This window comes from Pyrus communis, chromosome 15 (genome assembly GCF_041283825.1).
Source record: "Pyrus communis isolate YQ-2024b chromosome 15, ASM4128382v1, whole genome shotgun sequence".
Lineage (NCBI taxonomy): Eukaryota > Viridiplantae > Streptophyta > Magnoliopsida > Rosales > Rosaceae > Pyrus > Pyrus communis.
In genome coordinates this window covers 41,517,853-41,538,632 of record NC_142579.1, presented here as the reverse complement: position 1 = coordinate 41,538,632, position 20,780 = coordinate 41,517,853, and the positions used below count along the sequence as shown (strand labels likewise).

The 20,780-nt window shown below is 40.3% G+C and overlaps 2 protein-coding genes and 1 pseudogene across 4 annotated transcripts; all 3 read right to left on the bottom strand.

The window, feature by feature from the left end:
* Nucleotides 1-326: 326 nt before the first annotated feature.
* On the bottom strand, nt 327-3,874 carry LOC137744025 (Protein phosphatase 2C family protein). 2 transcript variants are annotated; one of them, XM_068483889.2, is made up of 5 exons: nt 3,537-3,874; nt 2,292-3,205; nt 1,493-1,817; nt 1,024-1,173; nt 327-880 (listed from the first exon to the last, which is right to left on the bottom strand). In XM_068483889.2, the coding sequence occupies exons 2-5, from the start codon at nt 3,041-3,043 to the stop codon at nt 584-586; spliced, it is 1,524 nt and encodes a 507-aa protein (XP_068339990.1). In that variant the 5' UTR covers nt 3,044-3,205; nt 3,537-3,874; the 3' UTR covers nt 327-583. The 2 variants fall into 2 exon arrangements, with proteins under 2 accessions (XP_068339990.1, XP_088542291.1); XM_088686165.1 differs by having other exon boundaries at nt 2,292-3,251; nt 3,537-3,712.
* A 756-nt stretch (nt 3,875-4,630) lies between these two features.
* LOC137718568 (cytochrome P450 734A1-like) lies at nt 4,631-11,983 on the bottom strand (annotated as a pseudogene). The gene is made up of 4 exons (XR_015956904.1): nt 11,436-11,983; nt 6,104-6,348; nt 5,528-5,890; nt 4,631-5,366 (listed from the first exon to the last, which is right to left on the bottom strand). The product of XR_015956904.1 is annotated as a cytochrome P450 734A1-like (transcript).
* A 1,979-nt stretch (nt 11,984-13,962) lies between these two features.
* On the bottom strand, nt 13,963-17,381 carry LOC137735570 (zinc finger protein GAI-ASSOCIATED FACTOR 1). The gene is made up of 4 exons (XM_068475003.2): nt 16,869-17,381; nt 16,370-16,766; nt 16,038-16,252; nt 13,963-14,952 (listed from the first exon to the last, which is right to left on the bottom strand). The coding sequence occupies exons 1-4, from the start codon at nt 17,014-17,016 to the stop codon at nt 14,078-14,080; spliced, it is 1,635 nt and encodes a 544-aa protein (XP_068331104.1). The 5' UTR covers nt 17,017-17,381; the 3' UTR covers nt 13,963-14,077.
* Nucleotides 17,382-20,780: the final 3,399 nt, after the last annotated feature.

Here is a 20,780-nt window from a genome sequence, read left to right as displayed (position 1 = left end):
GAACATAGCTCGTACAAAAATAGTCATTCCGCACCATCTCTCCTTTTACACACCCTTTCGTTAATTTTCCTCTGATTCAGGATAGCATTATTCACACACTAATTATTTACCATTTATATTCTTCAATTCATTCGACTCAATAGTAGAAAAATTAAAAAGAGTATTGAAAGAACAATTGAATGTTGAATAGCAGTTTCCTTGATATATTCGATTAAAACGTTTTTTTTCTTAAATTTCTCTTTGATTTATTAATAAAAACTGAAATAAACAACTGTGTGAGGAGAACACGAGAAAGGACAAAAGATGAATATTAAAAAAAAAACGAATAAGTGGAAGAAGAATATAATAAAGTAAAAGTAAATGTCATGACAAAAGTAAATGGAACGGAATTTTATCCATGTGAGCAAAAAGGAAGACGAACAAAGGCAAAACGTGACAAAAAGCAAACCACTTCGCTTGTACATTAGCCTTGAACCGCCAAAGAAGACGGGAAAAATGGAAAAAGAAAAGAAGAAACGTAGCATATACAAGAGAGAGAGAGAGAGAGAGAGAGAGAGAGAGAGAGAGTCCAATTGTATGTGTTTTATGCATCATTTGAGCCGGTTACATATGAAACAACAACAGTTATATCATCAAGCTTGCCGCCATAATAACGGAACCCAGCATCTTGAGCGGCTGTGGAGAAAGGCGTCTGCCGGTCTCTATCCTGTGCTCGTTGGCGTGCCAACGCTGCTATCTTCTGTGCTGTCACCTGAGGCCCCAAGCCAGCTCTGATGGCATGAACTACCACTGCGGTTATCTCGTTGTTGTACAAGTTGTCGAACAGGCCATCCGTTCCTGCAATTATAACATCCCCCGGTGCAACAGGAACTGTAAAAACCTGAATCAAACAAAACCATCTCAGCTTGTGATATGCACGAGTGTCATTCCAGGTCCTTTGAAACATTAAATGAAATATCAAAAGATCTAGTACACGATACTAATAAACCGCGGTAAAGAAATTGGTGAAGCATTGCTCCTGACCTGGCCAGAGCTAGGTAGATCACCGTTGTTTCCGCTCTCCAGTTGATAGGTAAAGTTAAAATCATGCTGTTGCACAGGGGATCTAAAGACGGTGCACCCATCTCGAACCACTATAAACCCACTATCACCTAAATTAACTGCATGAATACCCTGCAGTGAGATAACAAACAGTTAATACAAGTCCCCAAATAATCAGTATGATAAAATGGCATTATTTTCAAATCCTTGCAATCCAGTTAATATACAAAAAACCACTACAAAAAAGAGAGTAATGAAACAGAAATGTCAGAGCCGAGACTTCCAAAGTTATTTTTACTACAAACTTCATCACTTCAGAATGCAACATTTTTAAAAGGCCTCACGAGAAAGATATTTGTTTTTGATACCTAGCATGAACCGTAGTATCACTTTGACAGAGGTAAAAGTTTCTAACTAAACATCCTGCTTAGAATGAAGAGAAGTTCCACACCTGTTCAGTGAGTGCTATGATACATGCTGTTGAGGAACCCCTGGCTTTCGTGCTCGAGTGAGCTTTCTCCAATACCCGAGCAGGGTCAACGGACCCCTTGGGCTCCTCCTGAACAGCAGCTACAGAATTAGACATCAGTTCTCTGGAGTACAATCCAGAATTAACACCGAGATCTGCCCAGCCACCAACACCATCTGCAACCCCTATTGCTTGTTCATTCGCACAAATGAAGTGAGCGTCCTCCCCACCAGTTTCCTCTTTGTCAGGATGGGGTAGGTAGTATGATCCAGAAGTTAGTTTTAGGGGCTTTCCATCTGTAACCTTCCTGTAATCATAGCAACATATGTTTAACAAATGCTAAGACTTATGCACTACTTAAAATAAGACATTAAATCAGGGCAAAAACTTTTCCACCACAGAATACTTTATATTCCCATAAGTTAGTATTTACATAATAAAGTACCAACACATGCAGGTTATTATTGAACAAAATATAAGAAATTAGCAGAAAGCTAATTGGGATTTGTGAACACATATAATAGGTTTAGTGATTTCTCATCAAATCCAGAAACCTACAATATGTATTCAATTTCTCATTATATCCAACTTTCCTTTAAATTAAAGGTAACCCTAGTCGCAGGATGTATGTTACACAGAGAGCTAGAGCAAAGGAAATCAGTCCAGATGCACTTAAAATAAAATAATATGCCACTACAACTAGATAAGACAGCAAACAAAATAACATCTCAAAGACAAATATGACAAAGCATTGAGATAAAAACTGCTCTCTAGAACTTACTCATTAGATGAATCTGCAGAACTTGAAACTTGGTCCTCAGGAGCAGAACTATCAAAAGACACGTCATGGGCAGTCCCGGCAGATAAGCATGTAGATGAAGTATGAAATTCTCTTGACCCGGATCCTTTACTTGGGGAGGAATTACACAATCTCTTTCCAACTTCATATATGAAATACCCATAAATCGCATTAGTGTTGGATTGCCCGCTTTTTTTCAAACTCATGCTAGCTGTTTGAAAACAGTCAGAACTTCTTTTGTTATATAATGTACAGGCACTTTCAGGTACCACTGAATGAATCCCGCGCCTTGAAGTTAAATTATCTGGGCAGCATCCCCCAAATAAAGTTCTAGAACCACAGGCAGCCATAGGTTTATTCTGAAACTTGCTTCTGGCCACAAACTGACTGGGCTCAGACAGTACACAATCGATGTGATATCCGCAGACCTGAATTGAAGGCCCTGACACAGATGGAGTTGAAATAATGCGTGAAATCTCTCCTACAACAGAAATTTTCCCTCTTTGGTTAACTAGCTGTGAATCCGATCTTGCAGCGAAAACAATGCCTGGTGAAAACAATGTTTGGAGGTCCGAAATAGTTGAAAACGATCTCGATTGGAACAACTTAGAATTTCCAAACAACAATTTGCCCTGCCCAATTAACCCATCTACCGATTCCTGAAGCGCTCCTTCCTGCCCAACAATTGATCTCTGCAACGCAGTCCTAATCTTCGACAAGTACGAAGATGGCATCTCACCCTCTTAAACGAAACAGCTTAGCTTCAACCCCTCTATTGCAGATAACACAAAGGCCACCGCTGTACGCAAAATTAAATCTCATAACTATATGCACATCTAATCCTAGATCCACATGATCCCCTATCGTCCGCCGATATATCACAATCGTTCAGACTCCTGAGAAACGAACACAAACGGTGCACGTAATCAGTCACCGAAATTCCTATCAGCACAAAGTCCGCAAACAAATCTCCATAAACACAAGCAATCAGATATATCTCCATATAAACCAGAAAATTGAAAATTAAGAAAACCCAGTAGCTAGCTAACATGTATCTTATCAGGCAGACGTGTGTCAGGCCAGTTCGCTCGGCTAGCCTACCCCCGGTACTTTAGAACACAAATCGTATAGCAAAATTCAAATTCAATTTCCTAAAAGTAGACAAAAATTCATACTTAAATTAAAATAACGAAAAGGTAGCTGAAATCAAAGAAATAGAAATCTCACCGAGCTTAGCGGCGATCGGAACCGAAACCCAATCCAGAAAAAGCAAGAAGTAGAACCCTAATCACTCCAACTCCCAGAACTCGGCGATCGCCTCCAACGGTTAGAAAAGTAGAGTCCCAGAAAATTCTAAATGCACGGGTTTTATGGTAGGGTTTTTTCACTTCAGATTGAGCGTTGAATCCACTGACTATTTAACCACTGGTCGTGCTGATATTTACGGAACACTGCGGGTAGTTTATGATCCGTGACGAGGGTGGTTTGGTAATTGCGGTGACAGCTGAAGAACAAGATCGGACCGGTACGTGACGACTTTTAGCTGAAGTTTTTAGACTCTTTACAACATTTTCATGATTCTTTTTTTCCAATATAATAGGAGGATAAGCTAGTGGTGCTTTGCCAATATACTTTTATGTTTTGGGAAATTATGTAAAAACCCCCCGTATTTTTCTCTCATCACAAAAAATCTTCAACCATTATCATATTTTATTTTTTTAACTAGGTTTTACATATTTTTTCGTAATTTTGATTAGGTCATAGTGAAAAAAATTTGAAATAAGTCTATGTCATAAAAATTCATTAAACTTTCTTTCTGTGTGTTGATATAAGCGTACCCACACTAATAAAATTGTATATTTTTCCGTAATTTTGATTAGGTCATAGTGAAAAAAATTTGAAATAAGATAAACGATAATGACCATACACGTGTGCCATGACAGGCTTCAAGTGGAAGGTCGGTTTTCTTCTGATCAAAAAAGTGGAAGATGATCAAAAGTGAAAAGTTGGAAGTAGGATACTGCTAACAATTAGAATAAATTGGTGGATTTTGAGGTGACGTTAATACTATCCAAAAGATTAGGAGGGCACTTTTGTCATTTTACATGTGATTGGATTAGATGTGTAATCACATGGTTATGCTTGAACAATTATATTCCTCTCTATTTGTTCAATCATTACACTTATCCTACTTTCTCATGTGTAATACTAGTTTTTTAAATTTCGTTACGCTTGAACAATTCTGTTAATCTCCATATTATTTATCGTACGTTCACACACACTTATTTTATATGTATATATAAAATATGCAATTCAAATGATTAAGAATATTAATTTACTATGCATTTAAAGTTCTGTATTCGATACTCCTCTTCTCGATGCGGTTTGTATCAAATAAGATTTGAGTATTACAGAACATAATTCTCAAGTACTCTGTTTCTACAACAAATCTCCCAGGAACTTGTGACCATCAAAATCTGCAAACCACAAAAAGATGAACATCCATAGTCAAGCTTATTCATTAGCATCAACAACAACAAAACCTTATTTTGCGTAAAGTTTTGTCGTCGAAAAACCTCCAAAATTTTCATTAGCATCCATTCTCCAAATTTTGTCATCGGAAAACCTCCAAAATTTTCAATTTGCAATCTTCGTGAAAATGATCTGAGCGCCGTACTGGGGCTGTAAAGTTAAAAACAGCATTGGGCCATGAACATATGTTGGTGACATCCTGAAAGAATAGCGTTGGATGATGAGTGCCAATGCTAGTCTTGCTTCAACCACGGCCGAAGTTTGACCTGCGCAGATTCGAGGCCCCAGGCCAAATGGGATGAACGAGGCTGAATGCCTTCGAGACTCCAAAAACCTTGATGGATTGAATTCGTGAGCATCTTCTCCCCATATCTCATTGTCGTGATGGATAGCGATCAACATCAAGTAAAGTTGTGCATCAGTAGGAATTTCCAGGCTCCCGAGCTTAACCTTCTTTGTTGCTTGCCTCGCTAGCATCGTGGCTGGAGGGTAGAGCCTGAGCGTTTCATTAACGATCATAGTTATCTGTTAAAAAAGTGGCAGAAATAAACAAAATGTGAGGATCCAGCAACTTGTTTGCGTAATTTAAGTGCTACTTTTATCCAAAGTGCAGACAGCAGTGATACAAATAAATAGGAATGGATTTCGTTATGCCGGCGAGATAGAAGATAATTGTATGAGCTTACATTCTTGAGGTCATTCAAGTTCTCTGCAACGGGAGCTGATTGTCTCCGAAAATGCGGAATACTTCTTCCCTAGCCTTGCTTTGCCATTCCGGATGCTGTGCTAGAAGTAGTAGTGCCCAAGTCAAAAGATTGGCGGTTGTTTCCTTTCCTGCAAAGTAGAAGGTCTTGCATTCATCTATAACTTCCTGTATCCCTAACTTTTCATCTTCACCATCCGGATTCTTGTACGGCGTCATTAACAGACTAAGCAGATTTCTCGAATCTCCCTTGTTTTTGCCATTTTTTGCAATCAACGTCCGTATGGATTCGCTACTTTCCTTGTCTAATCTCCACCTTTCTCTGTTGCTCTTGGTAGGCAAAAACCTGCATGCCAGAAAAAGCATTCAATGAGAACTACCTTGTTGAATTAAGAAACATCTCAGTAATTAGCAAGTATATAAACTAAGTTGTTTTGTAAACGACAACAGCGAGGGTGACGAAGGATTAGGAGAACATACAAACACACACACACACACACACACACACACACACACACACACACACACACATACACCAACAAGGTTTGAAGTAGTCCACCTGAATCCAGGAATGTAAATGCTCCTTGCTGCCTTCGTGAAAAGATGCATTTGTTGTTCTTGCAAGGCGAAAACATGTTTCCCTTCCTCGAAACAGCTTCCGAAAGCTGTCCTCGATATAACATCCCCTAAGAGCAGATGAAGTTGTTTGTGCACATCCAACTCAAACTCTTCTCTCCCTCCTCTTACATCCTCCCATTTCTCCAACATCTTCATTGTACTCTCCACAATCTCAGGAACCCAACTCTGTTGTATTAGAAACATCATCAACACTGTTAGACCAAGTCATAGTCCGTGTGTGGTTTCAAGAGTTTGTGATCAAGTCAAACTGTTATCCCACAAGAGTTAGTTTAGGTTAAGACTCTTTCAGATATTCCTTTCCGTGTAAATCCAAGTTTGATCTTTCTGTTGTATCTTTGATTTTCAAATCTCCTTGTAAATAGGGATTTCAGTTTCCTGATGTAATCTGGAATGCATTATAAATACATGCAGCCAATCACTGATTGGTAATGAAATTGAAGTGAGACTGTGAGTGTTTGTAAGTTTTACATGGTATACGAGCCCTAGCAGTCTAACGACACAGATCAGTTTTTTTTTTTTTTCCTTCCATGGCCGATTCTAGCAACGGTGCTGCAACCCAAACCTCCAACCTCACAAATTCCACCATGAAACCCTTCTCGCCTTTGACCACAGTTGTGAATATTAAGCTCGATCGTATCAATTACCCTCTATGGTTGGCTCAGATCTTACCTGTTCTCAAAAGTCGGGACCTGTTGGGTTATGTTGATGGGACGGTTGTTTGCCCTCCCAAACAACTTTCTGGCAGTACAACTACCAATCCTGAGTACACAACATGGGTGCAGTACGATCAAATGATACTCAGCTGGATTAATGGTTCGCTCACGCCGTCTGTGCTCTCGGTCGTGGCCAGCAAGAGGACCTGTCGTGCTACCTGGGAGGCTCTTGAGCAACGGTATGCTTCTACATCCCAGAATCGCATTTTGTTTCTGCGGAATGAACTACTACAAACAAAAAAAGGTGATTTGTCGATTGCTGATTATCTTGATAAGATGAATGCTATTTCTGATAACCTTGCCCTAGCTGGCAAACCTGTGGATGATGATGAACTTGTCCAGATTATCTTGAACAATCTTGGGCCTGCTTATGAGATGACCGTGAACGCTGCTTAGGCACGTGATACTCCCATCACGTATCCTACGCTTGAGGCGCTCTTATTGACAACTGAGAGAAGGATGAATGAGCAAGCTGCTCCACTCTTGGAGGTTGCTCCTGTTAATGCCTTTGTCACTGCCCGAGGTCGTGGTGGAAGATCTCGTGGCAATGGACGAGGAATGGCTTTGGCTGGACGCGGTGGCGCTGCTGGAAACCAGCGCGGTGCCAATCCCCGCAACAATTATTTTCCTAACAGTATGCACCCTAACTTTGCATGCAATGGTGAAAAATTCAATAGTGCAGGAGAACGGATTATCTGCCAGATTTGTGGAAAACAAGGGCATCCTGCCCTAGATTGTTACCAACGAATGAATGCTGCGTATGAAGGAAGGATCCCAGCCAAGAAACTCACTGCCATGGCCACCTCTTCAATCCCTGTTAACCGCCAAAACAATAATCAGTGGCTGCTTGATACTGGAGCCAATGCCCATGTCACTCCAGATCTTCAGAATTTGGCTAATCCAAAAGAGTATAACGGTAATGAGCATGTGGGTGGAGTAGGTACTGATTCTGGAATTTCTATTTCTCATCTTGGTTCAAATACTTTACAAACTAAATCTTGCTCATTTGAATTGAAAAATATCTTAAGATGTCCCACTGCCTCCACACATATTATTTCTGCTCACAGATTTACCCTAGACAATCATTGCTATATACTTATTTTCCCTCATTTTTTCCTTGTCAAGGACCTCAAGACCCGGAAGACGCTTTTCCACGGGAGATGTGAGAATGGCTTATACCCATTTTCAGGTGGCGGTGGACAGTTTAATTATCCTATTTCAGTGTGTGTAGGCATTCGAGTCTCGGCTCAGAAATGGCATTCACGCCTTGGGCATCCTGCCTCGTCTATTGTCCAATTTTTAATTTCAAATAAGAAAGTACCAATTCTTGGTGCTTCCAGTGTCAAGTTTTGTCAGTCATGTCCCTTAGGCAAGAGTACTAAATTACCTTTCAGTAGCTCCGAGTCTGTTTCCCAGTTCCCTTTACAACTTTTGCATTCTGATGTTTGGTGTTCTCCTGTTAATTCAGTTGAAGGTTTTCGCTATTATGTGTTATTTGTGGATGATTATTCTCGCTATTCTTGGATTTTTCCAATGAAAACTAAATCTGAGGTATTTGACATTTTTGTGAAGTTTAAAGCCCAGGTTGAAAATATGTTTAATAGTTCTATTAAAACTCTTCAATGTGATGAAGGTGGTGAGTATAAAAGTCATGTATTTCAAACATATCTTGCCACTCATGGCATTTCCCAAAGATTTTCGTGTCCAAAACATCCTGAACAAAATGGTATTGCCGCAAGAAAACATCGTCACATTGTTGAGACCAGTATTGTCATGCTTTCTCATGCACATATTCCAAATAAATATTGGGTCGATGCTTGTTTAACAGCTACTTATCTAATTAATAGGTTGCCAAGTCGTGCCTTGTCTCACAAAACTCCCTATGAACGATTGTATGCCAAAATTCCCAAATATGAAACTCTTAAAGTGTTTGGTTGTCAATGTTATCCCTGGTTAGTGCCTTACGCACAAAATAAACTCCAACAAAAGTCAAAACCATGTGTGTTTTTAGGTTACTCACTGAATCATCAAGGGTACAAATGCTTAGACTTGTCCACAAGACGAATATATTTGTCTCGCCATGTCCTATTCGATGAGGACACTTTTCCATTTAAGGAACTCACATCTTCCCTGGGGAGCGTTGAATACACAGGTAGTATGATTTCCCCTGACTTATTATTTACGTTTCCGCTTTTATCTCCCTCACCACAGTCCCATTTGTTACATCCTCCACAGCCTTCACAGGTCCTACCCCAACCAAATCCCATCTCTTCTGATGTTCCTCCTTCCAATAACCTCATCTCCACCTCTAGTTTACCTGCTACTCGTGACACACCAGCCCCAATGCCTTTAGCAACCTCTAGGTCTACCAACTCATCTTCAAATGAGCAAGAGGCGGTCCCATTTCCTGAAATGAACCAATCCGTGTCAGTTGATGATCACGGTCCTACTTCCTCCACCCAACAGCCTGTGCCACCCGCAAGAATGACTACTCGTTCACAATCTGGCATTCAAAAGCGTAATCCCAAGTATGCCTTGCATGTTAATATTAATCCTTCTCTTGTTGAACCAACCTGTTTTAGTCAGGCTATCAAAAATCAGGAATGGAGGAATGCCATGGTTCAAGAGTTCAATGCCTTACAGCGGTGTGGTACCTGGAAGCTTGTTCCATATCATTCACGAATGAACTTGTTGCCTAACAAATGGGTTTTCAAGCTTAAACAACGTGCAGATGGCTCGGTTGAACGGCATAAGGCGAGGCTCGTTGCAAATGGCTTTCATCAGAAGCCTGGCATTGACTATACAGAAACTTTTAGTCCCGTGGTGAAGCACAGTACTATAAGACTTGTCCTTAGTCTTGCGGTTTCACAACGATGGCCCATCAGACAGTTGGATGTACAGAATGCGTTCTTGCATGGATTTTTGAATGAGGATGTGTATATGCGGCAACCGGCCGGTTTTGTTGATCCGCAATATCCTAATTATGTTTGCAAATTGCAAAGGAGTATCTATGGCTTGAAACAAGCTCCTCGAGCTTGGTTTCATAGGTTCTCGGAATTTTTGCTTCAATTAGGGTTTCAAGCATCCACTTGTGATTATAGTTTGTTTGTTTATAATCACAAAGGTGTTTACTTGATTCTTTTGATATATGTGGACGATATTTTGTTAACAGGCAATAGCTCACGGCAAATGACTTGCTTAATCAACAAGCTGGGAACTTTGTTTTCCATGAAGGATTTGGGTCCATTACATTATTTTCTCGGAGTTGAAGTCAAATATGTGGCTGATCAGATGCATTTGAGTCAAGCTAAGTATGCGTTGGATTTATTGCAGCGTACCAAGTTCTTAGATGCCAAACCGATTTCCACTCCAGTTTCTTGTGGCCAGAAATTAAGTGCTTATGATGGTGAGGCACATGACAGTCCAGACTTATATCGAAGTGTTGTTGGCGCACTACAATATCTTACCATCACCAGACCCGATCTTTCGTATGCTGTGAACCAGGTATGTCAGTTCATGCACTCTCCAAAGACTACACATTGGACGGCAGTCAAGAGGATCCTTCGTTATGTTAAGGCCACGTACAATCATGGTCTTCTGTACAAACCTGGTAATACACATCTCACGGCATTTTCAGATGCTGATTATGCTGGGAATCCTGACACTCGGCATTCCACTGGTGGTTTCTGCATTTACTTCGGCTCCAATCTTGTGTCCTGGAGTTCTAAGAAACAAAAAACGGTGTCTCGCTCGAGTTCCGAAGCTGAGTACAGGCAGCTGGCTTACACCGCTGCGGAACTGTCATGGCTACGGTCCCTTTTTCGTGATTTACAGTTACATCTTGGCTGTCCAACTATTTGGTGTGACAATATCTCGTCCATTGCCTTAGCTTCGAATCCAGTATTTCATTCGAGAACGAAGCATTTAGAAGTTGATTATCATTATGTTCGTGAGAAGGTGGTTCGTGGTCAACTAATGGTGAATTATATTTGTTCCCAAGATCAGACAGCTGATTTGTTCACTAAAGGCTTGTCTGCTATGCGTTTCAAATTTTTAGTATCCAAGCTTCCAGTTGTATCTCCCCCTGTCAGCTTGCGGGGGGATGTTAGACCAAGTCATAGTCCGTGTGTGGTTTCAAGAGTTTGTGATCAAGTCAAACTGTTATCCCACAAGAGTTAGTTTAGGTTAAGACTCTTTCAGATATTCCTTTCCGTGTAAATCCAAGTTTGATCTTTCTGTTGTATATTTGATTTTCAAATCTCCTTGTAAATAGGGATTTCAGTTTCCTGATGTAATCTGGAATGCATTATAAATACATGCAGCCAATCACTGATTGGTAATGCAATTGAAGTGAGACTGTGAGTGTTTGTAAGTTTTACAAACACCACCACCATTCACATCAAATAATAGGCATGTGAACGTAAAACATTATCACATTATGTTACTAATCTGCCGATTATAATACGAAATAGTTGATACGGTATGAACCTAAAACATAATAACGTAATAAATTAGTAACGCTATGTGATAGTACGATACCTCGACGCGCTCCATGTTGAAGGCCTGATTTACAATCCTTCTGTGAAAAGCCCACTTATCGCCCTCGAGCCCGACGAGACCCCAGTCACCAAACAGATACTTAGTCAGAGGTGTAAAGGGGATCTTTCTAAACGACCCACCCGAATTGAAAAGGATTTCCTTGATCATATCCGGGTCGGATATAGCCACTCGGGGCTCAACCCAAACCAGTAGACGAAATTCTTCCCGTACATGACGGACCACTGGTGGTAAAATGGGGCCACGCGTTGAACAATGTTGTGGTGGAAAGGGAACGGCTTGGAGAGAGCCTCCGCGAACATACGGCGGATCTCGGCCGAGTTTCCAACGACTGGACGGTAGGCGGGGCCGCGCAGGCCTTGCTTCTGGAAATGGGTTTGTGGCCTCAGTGGGAGCCATATGGTTGAATACACAGATTTGAAGAGGAGGATAAGAAGAAGAGGAAAAATCACAAGAAGTAGAAAATGCATCGTGAAATCAGAGAGAGAGAGAGAGAGAGAGAGAGAGAGAGAGAGAGAGAGAGCTATTTGGGATAAGCATTTTGTCACTACCGCAGAAAAAGTTGGAGATGTTTTTGGTTCATGCACTCGCACTTGCAAGTACTTCCGTCTAGAATTTGTTTTACCAAGACTTACAACGTGCTTAAAATGAAAGCACTTCGAACAAAAGCTCTAGTGAACTTAAGTTCAAACAAGCGTTCGATTTTTGGCTGGGTTAGTATTGCTGGGTTAGTATTGCTGTATTTTGAAAAATAAACTGTTTCTGCTGTAGTATGAGAATAAGTTCATTTTTATTGCTTCACGTTTTTAGTTTTTTTTATCCAAAATTATGAAAATAAAATATTTTTAAACGTTTACCGAATACCTTTTTAAGCTCAGTTTTTTTTAACACCCACTTTTTTATAAAAGCACATCAATACTATTATGTTATAAGATAATGGCTTTTGCCGACAGCGGAAGCTGACTTTTGGGTTTTCTTTTGGCCTGAACAACTGAAGCTACTTGAGTGAAACTTGAAAGACCAGTTGGTGTGGTTCGAATAGAAAGAGAGTACTGGGTGGTTGCGTCGATTTTCAGGTTTCCAGTAGGAAAAAGTCTTTAGGGAATCTTCAACTCCAATTAGAATACTAGGAAGAAAACAAAAACCTATTAACAAAGTCCTCGATCGGTGAATCGGCGATTATTCAAATGATGTAAATATAATTTACTTTTTACTTTTTTATTTTCATTTAAATGTTATTTATTCCATCACATTTATATATTGAGGGATGACGCGCTTCTGATTGAAACACAAAACATTTCATAGAAAAATTTAAACGTGCTTCTGGTTGAAAAAGCACTTTAACCCTTTGAAAAGCCCATTCTGAAGGCCTGGTTTACAATCCATTTATGAAAAGCCCATTCTTCTCCCTCAAGCCCAACAACAGGAGAGGAAGGAAAAGAACAGCAAGCGGATGAAGGAAATGCATCGTGAAAAATCCTGGTAGCGAAGAGGGTAAAGATTTGTTAGTTTCTAAATACATGATGCGTGACGTAGATCAAAGTAATAAATAAGAAATTTTGCTAAACAAGTAACTCAATTGGTTACGAACATTCAGCTTTACAAGATTTTAAGTTCGACTCACTTCTCACCATCTAAACCTCTCTGCTCCGTAACGTTTCGAGGTTAAAAATCTCTTATCAAGAGGGACACCACAGGTCCACGGGTAGCTGGGTGGCAACAGCAACTACAGGGTTGCAGGTTGCGCAGCTACCAGCCAGAGATACCACCCGGCAGGGCAGGTGCCCTCCCACGCCATAAAACCGTTGGACCCACGAGTGGTCGATTCAAACCGATCGACCCACCCACCACACTGTCAAATTAGGAACTGAATTGTCTGCTCCCCATCTTCTTCTATTTCTGTAGTAGTCACGTCAATATTTTATATTGTCATTATTTTTTGTTTTATTATTTTTATAAAAAAAATCAATATAAAATATTAATCTGACTTAATCGTGACCACATAATATAGAAGGGAATGAAAAAGGTATGAGATGAGGAAGGCAGAAAATCCATTCAAATTAAACCCAGGTCCCAGTTTTATTCGCCAGGATGCTTGGCTCGTTTGACCACCGGACCGTACTTGTAGACCGCCAGTCTATCCATGTGCTCATCAAAGCGAAACGATACCGTCTTGCACATTATTTTGTTGGTGTAATGAATTTCTGGTTTGCCTTTCTCCAATTCAATACGTTGCATAAATTGTTAATCGCGACGATCACACCGCTATTCATGCTGCATAATTGTTGAATGTGACAATCACACCGCTATTCACATTGCTATGATTGACGTGGTATAACATAAGTTTGAATTTTGACGTATTATAACATAAGTAAATTGGTGATGATACCAGCAAAACAAGCTCCTGTGCAACTTAATTTTTCCCTTTTGTGCTGCACTTTTCTAAGCTAGCAATTAAGCAAGCTCCTGTACAACTTAATTTTTAACTTTTCCATCCAAAACGGGGACATTTCAAAGACCAAAATTAAGGATCCATCCATCACAAAAACAAAGAAGCTTTCTCCTCTACAGTTCTACTACATATATATGATATAATCAGCACAAAATACAGAACGCAATTCTGTCTAGAGCAATGAAGACCTATCGGGCTTTCTATCTTGTGCACCTTCCCACGTTTCTCGCAGCGAACTCCCGCCTCCGCTGCCACCACTTCCATATGCAGTTGCAACATTGAAGGCACCGCCACTGCCACCAAAGGAATTTAGGAAAGCAGAAAATCCAGCTGCGGAAGCGCCACCTCCACCACCACTACCGATGCTCAGCCCAAGAAGGTCACGAGTCATGGGCTGGCCCCCGAACGACGAAGGCGGACCCATCATTAGATCAGTCAATTGGGCAGCATTTGCAGTTGAGAGAAGTTCAAGCCCTAGCTCGGCTCCCACGTGCGCAGCACCACCACTCTCCGGCTCCTTGTTCCACTGCAATGTCGTGCCACTTTCTTGAGACGGGGATGAGGTTGTGGACAACCCCAACCCACGAAGCAGCGAGGCGTTCGATGCCGCAGCACCCATTTGGCCCATTTGGGCTGCCTTTTGGAGCAATGCCGTGGCGGACATGGCAGCGGGTTGGACATAGTTGCGGTGGTCTTGATCAGGTGTTGGGAAGAGTGAGGAGCCATTGCTGGAGAGGTAAAGAGAGGTGGTGAGAGAGAGTGATGTGGGTTCATTAATGGAGGAAATTGTAGTAGAGCCATCTGGGCGGCCCAATGCAGATACTTGATTGGAGAATGAGGACGGTGGCGATGTTTGAGGTGGGCCGGGTGGCTGTGTGATTAATGCTGAGGCGGAGGAAGGTGCAAATACACTCGCAAATACACTGTTACCATTGTTGCAATTTCCAGTCGAGGTCGTGGCGGTGGCGGTCGTGCTGATCGCCGTGGTAGCTAAGCATGACGTGGCCTGCGCCGGAGGGGACAGGCCAATTGGGTTCTCTGGCAAATCTGTAACCACCAGAAAACTATCAAGCAATTATGATCATCAAAATATAAAAAGCAGAATGCAAGAAAGTGGCGCAGTCATGAATAAAGCATAATTTGTTTAAAATTTTTACCCAAGCCTTTCTCATTGGAAACAACCTAAAAACTTTGAAGGCTTTGTGCTTTACATGCAAAAGGAGAAAGGAGAAAGGAGAAAGGAGATGGAGGCAATAATGGCGTCCTTTCTCCTCCAACTTTTTTTCCATTTTTTTTAATTTTATTTTTTGAACCCTAATCACCTCGATTCCTGAGCTCCCATGTCAATCGTGCATCCATCCCTTTTTCCTGTCGCCGTGGGACAACTACACACTCTCTCTCTCTCTCTCTCTCTCTCTCTCTCCATCCTCCATACCCATATTACTGTGAAAGTTGCAACTTTCCAAAAGCTTACTCACCCACGCGAGAACGACATCGAGGTAGAGACAAAAACCCAGCCATAAAATACCACCACCCCGGCCTTCACTACTACTACTATTTTTATTATTTAATATAAAACGATAATTTGAGGAACAATCCAACCTAAGATCTTTTGAGTAAATGTTCTAAACCACTTGATAAACGGGCAAGCATTTCAAGACGGAAATGGAACTCCCTCTCTAGAACACTAATCAAACCTATGTATTTAAGACTTATGTAATTAGACGGAGACTCATATACGTAGGTTAGGCCAATTACTCGCGGTGTAGCTGCCCTTGCATTGAGTTTGATTGCTCTCGACAAACTATGGTAGTTTCTTTTTAATGAAAGAGATTTAGATAAGTGAGAATCAAACTCGGAATCTCAACTCAAGTGTGAACATATTTAACCAGCATAGCTACAGGTCTCTGCTTATTAGCGTAGTTCTAAGTTTAGCATTGTAAGATGTGCAAAATTAATTACTTAGATTAGGTTGTACTAATAAAACCTAAGAATTTTGTTGAAGGGACTGGAACAATCATGTTACCACGCAGTCCCAAGCTTAGCATTTGACGCACGTGGGCGATGTGGCATGCTCATATTATTCATCATTATGTAATGATAAATTTATTGACCTTATTAAATAGGGTTACCTGAGCTCTGAATAGACAAGGCCGGAGACACCACGGTGTTCGACGGTGTGTGAGGCGGTGGAGGCGGCGACGCCACCACCCCACTCTTCGCACTCGGAGTTGGATTTGAATTCGGGTTCATACTTCCGTCGGGCCCAATCACTAGGGTTTGAGTCTTCGCGCTCTCCTCCGCCAACGCGTCGCAGAACGCCCTGTGCGTTATGAAGCTATCCCTCCTTCAACCACCCCAAAACAAAACGACAACGCATTAATAACCGGCGGTTTCTCGAGAAAGTGTAAGAAAATGGAAAGGACAAGGAAAATTTTAGTTTTCTCGGGAAACAAACACGCACCTAGAGAATAAAGTTCCGCAATCGCATTTGTACTCTCGGGTGCCGCAAGTCTTCATGTGCGCCTTCCAATCGGACTGCACGGCGTATTTCTTGGAGCACCGCTCGCACTTCCACTTCTTCTCGCCGTGCTTTCGACAAAAGTGCTTCTTGATACCCGTCAGGTCGCCGAGCGCCCGTGTGGGGTGGTGGTGAACGCAGGAGGTCTCGGGGCAGACGTAGACCCGCTTCCGTACTTCTTTGCTCGTCCGTTGCTTCAGCTTCCACGGCAGGTTGTGGCCCCGCCGGTGGAGCTGCAGGTTCTGGTCGCGCTGGAAGCCTTTATTGCAGATCTCACACACGAAACGGTTCGTTGCGAGGAGAGTCGTCGGCGACAGCGCGACCACCTCCGCTTCGGGATCTGAAAAATTAAAAATTAGAAAGAAAATACGCGTTGGCTCAGCTCATATAATTAGCTAAAATTTCAAAATTTAAAGACTAATCGAGAAACCACGTCGTCTACCTGGCATTCCGGGAAGGTTTCGCTTTTTCTTTTGCGGCGGCTCCGGATGAGTCATGGCTTCGTGAGCGGAGGACGTTAAACTGGCTTCGCCGCCGGTAGCCGTTGAAACCGTCAGTAACGGCGATGAGGAATTATCCAGCTCCCCCATGTTTGCTTCCGAATTTTTAAATCTCTGAGCTCAAAGCCTCTCAAACAAGCTAAAAAAACAAGCTGCCTACTTAAGGTTTCAGTTCTGATTGATTAAAATAAACAAAAACTCTCTGTTTGTTTCGAGGGGAAGTGAAAAATTTCCGGGAAAACCCGACAAAACTGCTCGAGCTAAATTAATGGACTTTTTGAACAGGAACGCGGAGTCAACTCAGTCATCTATGTCGCAGACGGAGAGCCAAAGTCCCATTAGGCGGCGCGCCTCCGCAGCTGGCAATGGAAGAGAGGGGGGGAGAGAGAGAGAGAGTGCTTGTGAGATGCAGGTAGAGAGAGAAAGAGAGAGAGATTTGAACGCAGTGGAAAAATATTAAATTTATTGAAAAATGGGTTAAAGCGGCGGAAGTTAACCATGGTTAATATTCGGAGGACATGGATTTAACCATGGTTATACCTGAACCCAATGAGTCCAAATTCTGATCCCGTGGCTGATGTGTAGATCTGGCCGTCCACGTGGCGCAATAAGCGGGAAGATGACATTTGTCGGAGGAAGTCGGACTAGGCAGTGCCTGTATTTTAGCGCTAGAGGTTGAAAGTTCAAACTATTGTTCAATCAATCCACTGGGAAGAGATCCTCATCTCATCAATCAATTAATTTGCATTCTTAAAATTTAATTTAACGATTAAAATTATTATAATTTTTAAAATAATTTCTTACTTGTAATCATTAGATTAAATTTTAAAAATTAAAATTAATTAATTAATAAACTTTGATACGAGAGATTCGGAAAGGATCTTTTTCCTTATCCAATTATGCTAAACTTGTCCTCATCCGGACATAAACTTTGCCAAATCCTATTGACGTTAAAAGACAGTTATACCCCTGCACAATCCACCGTTTCATAAATGGTATGACGGGTTTTCGAAACACCATGTTTTGAGTCAAACAGTAGACTACTGTACCAACGGAGGTCAAATGTCACTGATACCCTCGTGAGTCAGGTTCTTGCACTGCACACCTTACGTGCACGTGCTCGAGCTCGAGTCTGCCACCAAAGTGAGTCCAAAGAGCTCAAATCCCGTAAGCCACAGGTCCATTGCAACCCATGGACCTCATGGTGTTCGGAGTTTAATAGCCGTTGTTAGGTCAGATCCAAAGTTTAATATGGAGACGCGATGTATTGGATAATATAATGTTTGCCTACGTAGGCAAATACGTACCGTTCTGAGTTCTGTCATCCCAAAAATGGACAGCTAACGCAAAGGCCACCATCTTTTTCAAAATTCGGATCACGGCCGGAGGATTTTCGATGGAAATGAAAAGTTGTTGGGTGATGTTATAATTTTAAAACGTAAGGTTAATTAATGGTTGAGCATGAGTTTTTAACTTTTGACTTGAAATAATTTGTTGTTAATTTATAGAAGTTTGTACTTAATATTAGAATCGTTCATATTATAAATTATTTTATAAAAATCATCTTTGAAAAAAAATTAATTAAAACTAAATTCGTTTGCTATTAAACTGTATAAAAAAATAAGAACAAAATTGATAAATGCATCACAAACCGTCCAACGGGTTTTAGATATTTTATAAAATAGTATATTTGTATTCAGATTCGGATTCAGACACAGTGGACTGAGTTGTGCAGGCCGTGGACGGTCCACATCTCTCAGGGCCCACCAGCCTCAGGTGCTGAGGTGGACGGTTCAGATGCAATCTGCCAAACACTCGTTAGTATATTGACAGGTACATTTTATGCCATTGTTTTATCTCAGAGGGTCATAATTACTCAAATAATTGAAACGATGGACATAAATCTTGATAAAATAATAAATAATAATATTTTGTTTAAGCAAGTTGCACCCTGAACTCCACCTTAATCTGTGATTTTCCCCCAATAAACTATTTTTAATTACAAAATTGAAACCTTTTAGTTGATATTTTATGAATTTAACCCCACCTAAATATTAAATCCTCATAATTTATGTTGTGCCAATTTAGCAAGAAAACAGTGCAGTCACTGCTCCGGCTCTGGCTGGCTTGTTGCAAACTGAATGAGTCAAACGACTTCGTTTGCTTTGTTTGATCTTTGTATTATTTTATTTTTGTTTCGTTTGGTTCTTTTTGTTTCATAGTGTTTAGACGACTTTTGACCCCAAAACAAGCCAAACCTCAGAATTGGACTTAAATTACCCGTCTTGAAGTTTATCAACATTCCTTTTATTTCGTTGATAAACTTAAATGTTCCTTAAATTACATGTCTTGAAGTTTATCAACGTTCTATCGGTGTTATAGTGTCTGTTCTCGCCCATATATTGTTAATTCTGTCAGTTATTCGATAACGTAAATAAATGATATTATCTACATTAAAGAAGTATGAAAGTTAGAAAAGCATTACAATGGACCAGTAATAACGTGATTCAAATTCGTCTTTAGTTGGTAATCGAATATAAGATCCCTCACTTACAAATAAATATGAATACTACTAAATCGTAGTACTAAGTGGCATTGAAGTTTAACTTTCTCCATTTTGAATAATCAATGCCTTTTAACTTTTTCTGGTAACTTAATTATTGAAATGAAATTGAAAGTGTTTATCTATTTGTGAACGTAACTTTTGTTAAAGTATATATCTTTTTTGTAATAATTGAATCTAAAACCTCTCACTTATAAATGAAGATGAATACCACTAAACCGTAATACTAAGTGGCATGAAAGTTTAACTTTCTCCATTTTGAATAGTCAATGCCTTTAACCTTTTCTGGTAACTCAATTATTGAAATTGAAAGTGTTTACCCATTTGTGAACGTAACTTTTGTTAACATGTGCATAGCGCGAGATCACGTGGGGAGCATTAACACAAAAAATTGTTACGAAAATGACGGTCTGAGGCTGCTGGTGCGTATTAAAAATTCAAGAGGGTTGAAAACCAAATTAAAAGTTGGAAGCAGCATCAATAAAAAATCCTATATTAAAATAAGAATATATTATACTTTCGAAAGTCCAACAAGACAAGTATACAAGTTGGATTGATGAAAGCTTACCAAATAAAAAAAAATATTAAACAATGTCATAATTTGAGATTGAGACGGATTAGTTTATGCTAAGATCATAATTAAGCATCCATTGGGGTCAAAATTTGGCATGATTATGTTCCAAGATAAACTTACTACTTATCCATGGAATATTGACTTGGCAAGAACATATTATGCTAAAAAGGGTAACTGTGGGAATATTCGGATAAGGTTTCATCCAATCAGAGACTGGCCACGTGGAATTTCACCATATAGTCTTTTACTTTGGGAAGGGAAGAGTGGTTGGATGAGAATTTTTTCATTTTGTTCATTGATTAATTGAGAACACAACGTCGGATGTGACTGAAAACACACTTTTTTCAAAAATCGAAATCATTTAGTGGCTCAAAAGCAAATAAAAGCAAGCAGAGAAAGTTGAAATTTAAACATGTTGAGTTATCTTGCTTGCTCGAAAGCATCATCTTTTGTTGACAAGTTATGAGATCATGGAAGACTAAGCGTCTTTTATTACAGATTCTTCAGATATGGTTTTAAAATGATTATAAGTCTGTAGTTAGGCTATTTGGTTTGAAAATAATTTGGTTGGGTTTGCTTTTGATAGAAGCGCTTATGTTATAAATATATTGTTGTTTGAATTAAAAATTTAAGTGCTTTATAAAAAAAAACGCTTAGAATGTACTTCTAAGTTTTTATGTTAACAAACTACTAGAACTGCATTTAACTAGCAGAAAA

Excerpts from the sequence above, each read along its gene's own strand:
- LOC137744025 (XM_068483889.2), bottom strand. The coding sequence starts at position 3,043 with ATGCCATCTTCGTACTTGTCGAAGATTAGGACTGCGTTGCAGAGATCA. Across the intron at positions 1,174-1,492 it reads TCATAGCACTCACTGAACAG|GGTATTCATGCAGTTAATTT; the intron begins GTGTGGAACTTC and ends ATCTCACTGCAG. Across the intron at positions 881-1,023 it reads ATCTACCTAGCTCTGGCCAG|GTTTTTACAGTTCCTGTTGC; the intron begins GTCAGGAGCAAT and ends TGTTTGATTCAG.
- LOC137735570 (XM_068475003.2), bottom strand. The coding sequence starts at position 17,016 with ATGGGGGAGCTGGATAATTCCTCATCGCCGTTACTGACGGTTTCAACG. Across the intron at positions 16,253-16,369 it reads TGCGGAACTTTATTCTCTAG|GAGGGATAGCTTCATAACGC; the intron begins GTGCGTGTTTGT and ends GGGTGGTTGAAG. Across the intron at positions 14,953-16,037 it reads CTTGTCTATTCAGAGCTCAG|ATTTGCCAGAGAACCCAATT; the intron begins GTAACCCTATTT and ends TGGTGGTTACAG.